Source organism: Colletes gigas, unplaced genomic scaffold (assembly GCF_013123115.1).
Source record: "Colletes gigas isolate AHSC1104 unplaced genomic scaffold, ASM1312311v1 Colletes_gigas_Sc00013, whole genome shotgun sequence".
Lineage (NCBI taxonomy): Eukaryota > Metazoa > Arthropoda > Insecta > Hymenoptera > Colletidae > Colletes > Colletes gigas.
Genome location: NW_025106642.1, coordinates 5,687,073 through 5,699,484, shown reverse-complemented (window position 1 = coordinate 5,699,484; position 12,412 = coordinate 5,687,073). Strand labels below are relative to the sequence as shown.

The window sequence follows — 12,412 nt, the reverse complement described above, 5'->3', positions numbered from 1 at the left end:
ATCCCGATAATTATGGCAACAAGATTAAGTTCCGACAAGCCATAAAATTGCAATAAAATGGTAATAGCTTTTCGTTGGTTTCTGATACCCGAGGTGCATTAGTCACGGCCCTAAAATTGCGAGTCTCGGTCGATCTAAATTAAATTAAGTATTAGTTTTAATTATATTTGACTAATTGTTTCGTATTCCAATATATCTCTATAAATAAAATATTTTCCTAATCGAACCGAAGATATTTCGCAGAGAACGGTTTACGATTTCAGTGAAATTTTATTCTCTATTATTTCATCGATTGAGTATGGTGTAATATTGGGTTAGGTTATACTGAATTTTAATTCCAGTTTCGAAGTTTTGATAGTATTCTATCATTAGTATGTAATTTTATAAAGTACAATTTGCCATAATATATTTCTATAGGCACTATTATATAATTAATAATTTTCTATATTGGATCTAACAATCCAAGTTTTGATAAAAATACGTCGTTTCATTAAAAAGAAAAAACGAAAATTACCAATTAAAAATTAAAACCAGTTTTTTCTATTGTAAGAAACAAACGAGAAATTCTAGATGCTCAACTTAGGTGGTACACTCTGTATAGATGACTCGTAATAACATGCAATTTGTCGAACAGTTACCGATAGACGTAATTTCAGACAGGGTAACAGAAACCATAATACCATCTATAAAATAAACGGTTTAATTGCAACGGACGCTGCCATTATGAAAAGCTGCAACCGTAGTCACGATCTCTCTCGCAGATCGATTCGTCTCGACCGGTCTTCTAACCGGAAGAAATGGTTTCTCGTTACTTCCTCCATGGCACGAGCAATCAAACTGCAAAGAAAGTGATCAGGCATGGCTTGCAGAGGCAATCGGTTATACTTCGCTAGATTTTCCTATCCTTTGTCAACAATATTATACAATTTTTGCCATTGGAACGTGACGCCACATTCTTCCTAAAATTCTATCGCGCAAAATACTTCGTACTGACTCTTTACATTATGTGTAACTTCAATTTTTGGGCGAAAAGCATCTTGGAACCATCAAAACATCGCCATCTTTCATCCACTTGAAAAGAAGAAAGAAGTTCTGTCTTGGAACTATTATTTTTTCCTTAATCGTTCGAAGAAATCAAGAAAAGCACTGTCAACCATGTTGGTCCAAAACCACCATCTTGGAACCATCAAAATATCGCCATCTTTCATCCAGTTGAGAAGAAGAAAGAAGTTCCGCCTTAGAACTATTATTTTTTCCCTAATCGTTCGAAGAAATCAAGAAAAGCACTGTCAACCATGTTGGTCCAAAACCACCATCTTGGAACCATCAAAATATCGCCATCTTTCATCCAGTCGAGAAGAAGAAAGAAGTTCTGCCTTAGAACTATTATTTTTTCCTTAATCGTTCGAAGAAATCAAGAAAAGCACTGTCAACCATGTTGGTCCAAAACCACCATCTTGGAACCATCAAAATATCGCCATCTTTCATCCAGTTGAGAAGAAGAAAGAAGTTCCGCCTTAGAACTATTATTTTTTCCTTAATCGTTCGAAGAAATCAAGAAAAGCACTGTCAACCATGTTGGTCCAAAACCACCATCTTCTTTTAGAAAGGAGATCAAGCAGTTGCGTAAGAATCGACGAAAATATAACGTGTAAACGCGAACGGAGATTATTTTTGTGCTTGAAACGTTACGTGGCTGTTCATAAATGTACACCAGAGCCCTTAAATTAATTTGTAGAGCTAATGGGTTAATTTCGCGCGTAAAACTTGCACGCTTCGCGGTTGGTAAAAGTGCTAGGAATATCTCGGGCGCGTATATACGCTCACGTGTTCTCTCCCCGCTATAATTTCACCAAGATATTTTTTGCAAATACTTAAACAGCGACGGCGACCCGACAGCGTCTCGGAATCGGTTTAAAGTTTCGCTCGGCGACGACGCAACAACTTTCCACTACTTCCTGCTATTCAGGCATGTTTAAACCGAAAAGAAAGTGAACCGCCGCTTTATACGTAGTGTAACAATCTTTATTCCGTTTGCTGGCACCCGAGATGAAGCTTGCTCGAAAGCAATCTCGCGTGTACGAGAGATCGGGGGAGGCGTACCATCGACCGTTTCGCAATCGTCCTGTCTCCTCTGTTTCTCTTCTTGGCGACGCGACACGGCGAAAACTCGTTGCCCTTTACTTCTGTTCATCTTTGACCCCTTCAGCCGACTGCCAGCAGACATTTCCAACGTGTAATTAATGTAATTACCGTTGGACAAAGACGACGACCGCGTGCGTTTCGTGCGCCGGATCGAAAAATAATAAGAGAAATGGTGCACGACGATGGATCGTGTTACGTCACCGTGATCGCTGGCTGGATTGAACGAAAATAATTACCACGATTGTGGATAAAGAAAATGTCACAGAAGTTGGTTTAGAATGGTTCGGAATAAAAAGATTCGACTGTATCTATTTTTTATATCGACCTCCCGTATCTTTGAATGCTGTAATTCATTTTCTCTTCTACAAGAAAGGGATTTACGCTTTGAGACTGTTAATTTGATTGCCGCAATTAAAATTTTTCTGCGAATTCTGAGCAGCCTGGATCGAAAGCCATTCGTTCCGTCGTTGTTGAAGATTATTATATGATGTTGTATTATGCAGGCGCCTTTCTATTGTTGCTTTTATAGCCATCGAAGCTCGTCGGCTGGCTCTATCACCGCATATCACGCGATTCTATTAACTGGTGATGTAATTCACGTTTTGCATTTGGAATTGAAATTAAAAAGATCTCGAAAGATTCTGATGTTTCTTGCAGACCGATTTGTGCAAGTTTCCATCCTGTTTAAACATTGATTTAACTGGTAAGAAGGTTATTTTAAGGACTATTAAAAAAGGTTCAAGAGCACAATTAAACTGTCAAAAGAGGTGCGTCTTAGAATCATTAAAATTTGTTGGGGTTGCAAAACATGTTGAAAAACATAAAATATATTTACTCTCATTTCGTGATATCAAAATATTTAATATGCATATGATAAAGATCCTTGTACAGCGATTATTATTAGAAACAAGATTAGTTTGACTGTCAAGCTAATGCATTAGACCTTAACATTGTCGTTACGTTACATAAGACGACTAAAGTTAGATTTTAATTATATGTATGTTATCCATCTACATAGAAAGCTAGACATCGATCGACAAAATTAAAATCAATACAACGAAGTGCTAAAATTAAATATAATAATTTAGAATAGTCCGCAAGCTAATTTTGTAAAATACTTCCTCCATCTAGGTAATGGATTAAACTGGAAAATTTACATTCTAAGGAAGAATTAAATACATAAACACTGTCAAAAGATCCATGTTTTGAAATCCCCCGAACTGACAAATTTTTTCCTCATCAATTTCAGAATATCGAGCGACACGAAGTTATAGGGTGACCTAACACTATTATTCTATCGAGAGGTTTCTGAATGTGATCTGAAACGTTTGAACAGAACTGTGAATTTCAGTCACACGCTACCGCGGATATGGTGTGAAAAACAGCTTTGTCCCGTCAAGGTCGAACGCATTACCCTGCATAGAAACCTTACTTCCTATCGGAACAATGGCCGCTTTACTTTTGCCAGTTCCCATGGATTTCTCCCGGTGACGGAATTTTCACTTCCATAAAAAATAACTTGGTCTGTAAAAAAATATATTCCACTGGTCAAACATTTGAAAAAAACAATTCTTTGAAAATTTAAACAAAGAGCCCTTTGTTTAAACAATAATATTATTGAGAATTTATAACACGTATATGATTCTGATCAACGAATTGTTGCGACTTGTGTGAGACATTCAATCGAGCACTTGTGAGAAAGCGTAGCCCTCTGCTGGCGAATATGGTATCACCATGAAATTGTAAGACGAATTTTGCCTGTAAATCCTTGAACACTCATATCATTCCTATAAAGCATTTTTGGACATAAATTTATAGGAACTTTTTTCATCTATTTACGTTGACATTTTCTGCCAGAAATTGTCATTTCTAATATACAAATTGATCGAAAGGTTTTCCCACGTTACTAACATACGTTTATAGAATAAATGAGCTTTCCAGCACCGACTCATGGTGTTCTTAGATCAGACCTGATCTAATCGCACGCGCGATCAAAGCTCCAATACGCCGCGAAGATTGTCGTTTTGTCACGTTTTGACATTGACAGTCGCGACTGGACACGTCTCGTTGGCATTTTCGAGCTTCGTTACGAATTTCGCGATCATTACGATGCCATGGTTGAAAGTTTCCGTTTTGACACGCGACGTCGGCGTTAATTCGATGCAATTTAACTTTCCTTCCGGGATCGTCGTGTGTTCTGGCCGTCTGTCCGTGTTCAACGTCTCTTCGCTTCGTCCCCGCGAGGTTTAATCTCAGGCATGCGTGAACCCCATCGTGCAGGTTAGCTTCGATGGTTTTTTTTGTTTATTTTTTTGCTCATTTTCGCATTGCGCGCCAGGCGCGGCGAAATCTGACGTAACCGCGCGGATTTCTTCATCGACGCTTACGACTCCGGTAATTTCTTTTCCACGAAGAGGTATCAGTTTCCATCCAGCGAACAAATTATTGCCGAAGACCTTGCCGACGCAATACTCTAACAACCACTTTGCGCAAAGTTTTGCAACTCTATTAACGCTACGTATTTATTTGTTTTGATCGTTGACGTCTCGTCTCGCAAATGAATTTAATACTACTATTGTTACGACGATAAGTTCGTTGCTCATCGCAAATAAAATTTTATGGTCGTTGGTTACAAACACTTTGAACTTACAACGTGCTGTAATATCGTTTATAGTAATACGTTGCTGTAATACTTGTAAAATTATAAATTGCTAATAGTAGAAACCAGGGTTTCTTCGAAGGAGAAGTTTCGAATATTTTAGGAACAATTAGAAAATTATTTTGCATTTGTTTTTGTATTCCAAGTACCTGTTTACGTTACAATTGTAACGTTGTGTTGATATGCAATTTTTGTCTTATTTTATAACTAACGCAAGAAACATTCGTTCTTGTAATGATCCAAGATCCAAGCTTTCGATAAAAATATATAAAACTTTATATATAAAACTATATATAAAACTAATAGTAAAAACTTTATTCTTTGGCTCGGTTTCGATCGACAAATGAATCTTTTTGCACCGATTATCCAGCAATTTGCATGCTAACGAAGTTCGCTTTTTGCGTCCCGCTATGTAATTCATAAATAATATATTTATAGCGTGAGCGTCGTTTCATAAATTTCTTTATATACAAAGGTGTTTTATCTCGATTTCTTTTGAAGATTTCTTATTCGTACGTAATAAAAAAAGAACAACGATTTCTTTTAATGCCAATTCGTCGATGACTGTTACATTCATAAAGATGTTTGGTTTTCTGTTACAGCGATGTGACGCAGCCCATCAGGAATATTTTTACGCAAAATGATTCGTGCCCTTGTCCTTCTGTGCATGGCCGTTCTACCTGTCGTACGATGCCACAAGGTAAGATCATGTCAAGTACCATCGGTAGCATCAAGGACAATGGTTGTACCGAGCAAGTGCTTCCTTGAAACAAAGGAACACGCGTAACGCTGTGTCTGTTCGTGCCGTTGACTCGAAATGACAAGGCGGTCGCGGAATAAGACGGCTCTAATTGTCGATCCACCGCTTGTTACGAAGTACGTTCACGGTACGTAAACACAGGCTTCCGTTGGTAACGTTACTTGTTTTATTAACGAACGAGAAGTGTCCGTTATGTGTGCAAAGGATGCCCATAAAACGAGCAATCAAATTAACGCGCGTCGATTCCCGTAAAAATCACGAACGCTTAGGTCAAGGGCGGAGCCGGGCGAAGCATAATCAGACGAGTGATCGATGATAATAACTTCACTTACTTCTGCAACGATAACTAATAATTAAAGATAATTAGTCGTGGTTAGAATTCTTTGACCAGTAGTTATGCGTCAGATGAATACCGTGTTATTTGTCATTTGCATGATTAAATTAGTCATCAGTTGGTAATATAATAAAGGATAATCGTTAGTTATTAGTCTAGATTGCAAACAAACACATTCATGCTGTTCTCGATGTATTACGGTCAGTGTCATAAGTATTAGAATCCGAGAAGAAAGTTAAAATTAAGCGATACACGTAAGATTTTAAGATCTTTATTACTTTATATTAATTTTTAAATATTTTGTCGATCCACCTTGATGCTTCCATTTCGTTTAATCGATTTTGCATACGTTTTGTGTTCTTTCTTGCACAAATTTTTAAAGTAACGTGTCATTTTAGGTCCCTGAATCTATCAACGAACGTGGTTAAATAATTCGAGTACTCAAAAGGAATAGTGCAGCTAGTTTAACGTGTGTACAATAGCGTAGTGGCCACACTAAGCGTCACCAGGAAAGTAACGTGGGAAGAGAAAGGAATAAATTGCACATTGAACTCTGTGATCGTGCACGCGACGTTTTAGACACCATTCGAACGCATGGTATCATTTCACAGATAATTGCTATGGCCCAGTGGTCAATAAGCGATTGACATTCGTGTCTCAGTGTCAGAAACGGAATTACGCGATGACCGTTCCAATGTCTCTGACAAAATCATAGACACCTCACTTTCTTTTTAAATTTTCACAAAAGTAATTTTTAAATTCGAAAAATAATTAATTACGTTACAAAAATAATATCTTACTTTGTCAAGGATTATGAGCTTACAAATTTTGTATTCTATTTTATATCGAAACATCGATCTTAAAGTCTATTATGATAGATCGTAATCGATATAAGACCGTACGTATTTTTACCAGCTAGTCTTAGATGGAGCAATAGAATAATGTATGGCAACCCATAAACGATTAAATGTATCACCGTTTATGCTTCTTCCGTATTTACAACATTAAACTCGTGGCACCGTTCCATTAGAATTCCTTCGAAACGTGTGGTTTCAGCGAACACAATTTGCATGCGCGCGGTTAAACATAGGCAAATGTGTTCGCATGCGAGCAACGTATTAATCGCCACGCATGCAACGTGGGAAAAAAGACAGTATCGCGATTAATGATACGTCGAACATTGTAATCGATGGCGCACGCTTTTCATTAGCAACCAACCAGCCCGACTTCGGGTGTAATCAGAGCGGCCAATTGACGACTGGTTTGCGTAAGCAGCTTCATTAGGAAGTAGAGTGCAAATAATTACACGTGCGTGTGTATTCTTGCAACGTTGCAAAGAAGCTCTCTCCTGTTTCTTCAACAACGTTGACTCCCCGTATCAAAATTCTGTTTCATCATATATCAGCATCATATACACTGTGAACGCGATAAACTTTTACAATATAAAGAAGTGTAATACCATTTGAACAGGAATCGATCCCAGAACCTTGGATCTACCAGCACACCTCGCCATTCGACATTTACTCTCTACACTCATGATATCTAGGTATATTTCATAACATTAATTGCAAAGACTCGTTAAAATCAAAGTTGGACAATTAAGGTCCTCGTCAGTTGCGTTTAGCGTGTGCTCGATCGTCTTAAGTTCGATTTGCTGTAGGTGCAAATAGCAAATAGGGAAAACTAGAAAGTTGGTGGCTAACGAAACGACTACACAGCGCAGGGCTACGAATAAACCAAAGATAGGATATCTGCAACGCGAATATTTCCTATTACGTTGCAACAGGAATCGCGGAACCAGAATATCGCATCGACTTATGACGGTCGTTAAATTTGCTCGGATCGTGCCTTTCAAAGACACCTTTTGCAATAATAAGAAAGATCGAAAGTCAAGCGAACGGGGCGCGTGTTTATCTGGTAATCAGACGCGGCGAATGCAAGCTGCCACGACGACTGTGCTCGGCCATTCAACAGAGAAACCGTGCTCGTAGTACGCATACAATTAGCAGATCGACACGGTAATATGGATTTTTAAGTAAATCCGGTTCTTTAACTGCTTCGTGTCGCGTTGCTCGATTTTCTGGCCGAATGAGGTTGAAAACAGTTGACGCAAGAAGTCATGCAAATTCGCGCCGCGACAAATTAAATGGCGCGTATTAGGAATGCCCCGCGCTGGGGCCATCGAACCATCTGAAGGAATAGGAAACATCGATAGAGAATTTCACGAATGTTCAAGGCAACAAAGAGGAAAAATAGGACGATAGGGAAACAGTACCAGTAGACACGAATCGAATTTCCTAACGTAATGAGTGAAAGTGACCGACCTTAGGAGTCTAAGGCAGCGTGATAGTTAATTGCAACTCGATTTCTGTGACACGGTACGTGGCCGGGTGCTCTTAAATGGTAGAAGCAGACCTTGGGCCGCGATTGGAAAACTTTAAATACACATGTATCGATTGCAAAGACCGTGCAACACCGAACCATGCGACTCGGAACACACGCGTACGCGGCTTCGACAACTGTTGATCATTGTCCTCGCAATCATTGCCAATTAGCCATGCACTTCGCGGTAACAAAGCAACCTGTAATAAAATACAACCGATTCCGTCGCGGCGTGATCTCGATCGTGCTTTATTAATCCAACCAATCATCTCTTATAGGGAAAGAAAAACGATTTTTCGATGTGTCTTGCACGGGGTGCTACTTTGGTTGAATTTACCTTTACCTGTCCCCTTAATTCTGCTCCCGACAGAATTTCCTTCGATCCAAAAAAACTGAAGAAAATTCTAAACATTGTTCGAGTCCCCGTGTATTATGTTTCCGTCATATAAGCGTGAAACTTTTCTATCTGTACGGAAAATCTCGATCAAAATGCCATTCACCGCGAAGTGTGAGAGCTAACAGTGAATTTTTTGTTTGTTTCAGATCCACGAACACCTGACAAAGGAAGAAATGTTATCGGTGTTTCACACGGGACACGAGTCTGGTAATCACACTGAAAAAAAAGTTAATTCTACGCGGTAGACGGCTGTCCATTCTTACGATTTAAACTTGATTCGCGTTCACCTGCGACGCAGGTGGCCTTGCACGTGTTCCTAGCACCGGAGAAATCAATTGGATTTTCGACTATTGTACTTTTCAGTCGCGAACGAAGCTGTCAGTCAACGTGTCAACTTATCGTTTTTTGTATACGCCAAGCAACGTTTCACACGTATTAATATGAAATTAAAAGCGGGAGTGGCACGCATTCCATTAAACGATCCTCGTGTTGGCGCGAAATTTCGAGAAATGTTTACTTCGTTGGTCACGAAATGAAAATAAAAAAGATAGCGTCGATCTTTGCATTCCTCCGATACAATTAAGATTTTTTTATTCTATATTATCTTTTAAAGTGTCTCTCTACTATTTTACTAATTTCCACGTCGTCAGAATTAGGATCGTCAGGATACGTGTTATCTAATTTCGAGTCGTAAAATTTTATTAAAATAGCTTGGTTTTCGAACGCGAACTGACAGTTTTCTTTTCGCTGTATGTGATATTATTTTCCAAATTCTTTTCTATTTCTTTTTTAACCCGATGCGCCCCGATAAGGACATCGTTCTTTTTCTTCGTGATATTCACTTTTTCTCACGAAACATCGAGCTAGCAAGGTTGTCGAGTGCTCCGCTCGCGTTCGTCTTTATTAATGACGTAAAACGACGGCTAAAAAATCACCGAAGACAGACTACATTTAATTTACAGTACCAACGTACGAGATTGTGCCTGTGTTGCATTCGGTGCACAAGAGGGGTACGGAGAAGCCGGAGATACACCTGAAGGCCTTCGGGAAGGACATCAGTTTATCGCTGAAACCTACGGAGGGGTTGTTGACAGCGAACCGTCTGCCAATGTGGACTGTCATGAAGAACGCGTCGCAACCTGACGGCCTCCATTACGAGAGGGTAACAGACGTAAGTTTTCAGCAACGTTTCACCATGTAAACACGTTGACATCTTAAACGTGTCATCCATAATTTCATACCTGTCGAATTATTTATTTCAGAGGTTTGCAAATTTGTTAAGATTTATTCGATCTAATCGAGCCTCGAAGATTATAGTATACAGGTCTCTAATGATACGTGCGAAATATAATTATATTTATTTTATTACATTTGCATTTGGGATCGTTAACAATTCCAATGCAAGTTACAAATTCAACCAAATGGTAATGGTTAAAAAAATTGAAAATATAGTTATTTTTAAAGACATAGGGCGAAAGTATGTACCTAGCATGGTCTAGAAAAAATTAAATCATTCGAAATAAAATTGAGGAGCCATTGTGGAAAATAATGTAACCGTCAAGAATCGAATTTTTCCGGAAGAAAGAAAACACATCGACTTTAAATTATTATTAAAATTTTACTTATTTTTGTCGTTACATGTTACTAAGTCCATAATAATCAAAATTAATTGTTTCTTACGTTAATACTATAGAAATCATAATTGCAGATAGAATCGAAGGTACCATTCATTTAAATCTGCAAACATGTTTGTTCCCAAATTACTTAGGAATAATCAAAAAACATGGAACAAGCGAATCAAATTTGTCGCGAACAAAACAGTTCTACGTCGAGACATATTTCGTGCAATCAATCGTAATCTCATTGTTTTTCTATCAATCGCCTATTACGTTAAACAAGCCTGGCGTTGGTAAAAACGTGGTATTTCGCGGCAAGTGGATTTTTACGATTATGGTCCGAGGGATGCATTATTCCTTTATACGGTCGAAATGGCATAAAATCCGTTTGCTTCTGCCGCGTATGGCCAACGACGTACAACTTCTTTGTAATTGTTCTTCCTCTTTCAGGCTGACATAGATATCGGTGACATCTATCAAGACACGACGAACATGGCGTCCATTCTGCTGCGCCGGGACGCGAATGGGAAAGTGCTAGTTGTAAGAGGCCATTCTTTCTTTCGACATCCCCTTCCCCTCCCCATTATCGCGACTCTTTCTGTCTTTCGTCAACCATCGCGACTTAGTTAGGTTCCGTTATAATTATCGCAATAACGCGAACAATCACCATCGACGACCGCCATTAGGTGCCTGTTCATGCTACCTGAAATATGGCAATTTCGTTGGAAAATAAAATTAATACTTTCAATACCACGTGGATCGCGAGTAGACAGTAACAGTATAAAACTATGGATTTACGACAAATTATGATTCTTTCAAAATTGAGTATTATTTACAGAAAAATTTAAAATTAAAAGAAATTGAAAAGAAAATTTGAATTAACTTATTTAACTAATTTGAAATAAGAGATAATAAGATATTTTAAAAGGGCAATAAAAATTATTTGTATACTGAAAAGTACAAAATACCAAAGAATATATTTAATACTGTGATAATTTTATCGTGTAAACTGATTAAATAGATATGTTTGAAAACATGTATTTTAGTGGATAAAAGGTTTATGATCAGAAAATATTTATTTTAAAATAGCCTGTGAAATTGAGTAAAATTAACTTTAAATTGATATTTGTAACGTGACGCTTTCGTTCGCTAATTCTTTAAATTTTATTAGAATCAATTGAGTAAGAGTATGTTTACATTCGAACACGATGTTTATCGCGAAGGAACCTGTTAAATACGAAGGGAAATCGTCGAAACAGCATCGTGAACGTTTTGACATTTCCATTCTAAGCTCGCAGTCGATGTTACGTCTGCGTTTCGTACCAAGTGCATTGCGAAGATACTGCGCGTCGAAGGATAAAAGAAACGGCAGTAAAATCTCCCATATCGGTTTCCGCCATCCTAAACGGTCGGCAATTTCGAGAAGAAGCTGTTTCTCGATGATTGCACGCCCAACCAACCGAGACACAATTTCACTTAGGAAGTTCGTTCTCTTATGAAGTCATAAAGAATCGCGAACAGAAGTATTTCCATAAGGCGGTATTAACCGCGAGCCATAAAACCGATCAAAAATCCGTTGACAGAAGTTCTAAGTTAAAAGTGAAAGGACATTTGCATGAAAGTTGGCAAGTTAAAGATCGAAAGAATCTGATAACAATTTACATTTTAGATAAGTATTTACCCAATGTTAAACGTTTATCTAAACTATTTATCTTTATTTACTAGCCGAAAGTAGTTGGAACAAACCATTAAGCTGATACGGCGAACGTTAGTTCGCCAATTAGGGGGCCATTTTACTTCGGAGAAAACAGACGTACGCGCACGGGCCTTAAATAGAAATAAGTAGTCCATCGATTATTTTAAACATTTTCTCACATATATTTACTGTTATGTGATATCTGAAAGTTTTTTCACGTTTATACAAAATAACATAATTTAAAAGTTACGTAATTTTCGTCTCTTATTAATGACAAACCAAGAAAGATGTGGCGTATTTTTCAGAAGCCACACTTTCTAATCAAATGATTTATCAGTTTTGAGATACCTTTTTTATATAAACAAAAACAAATTTCGGTTTCTTTTGTTCAAATTTAAAATTCGTATTTTTATTGATAGAATT

At 37.9% G+C, this 12,412-nt stretch overlaps 1 protein-coding gene across 2 annotated transcripts in view; it reads left to right on the top strand.

Moving 5' to 3' along the window:
* The window catches only part of LOC122399413 (A disintegrin and metalloproteinase with thrombospondin motifs 8), a 72,845-nt gene that overhangs the window by 47,523 nt on the left and 12,910 nt on the right, over positions 1 to 12,412 (top strand). For both annotated transcript variants that reach the window (XM_043400085.1, XM_043400084.1), the window contains exons 3-6: positions 5,407 to 5,504; positions 8,824 to 8,884; positions 9,640 to 9,848; positions 10,744 to 10,833. In XM_043400085.1, coding sequence (XP_043256020.1) covers positions 5,445 to 5,504; positions 8,824 to 8,884; positions 9,640 to 9,848; positions 10,744 to 10,833 — 420 coding nt within the window. In that variant the 5' untranslated portion in view covers positions 5,407 to 5,444. The remainder of the gene's footprint in view (positions 1 to 5,406; positions 5,505 to 8,823; positions 8,885 to 9,639; positions 9,849 to 10,743; positions 10,834 to 12,412) is intronic.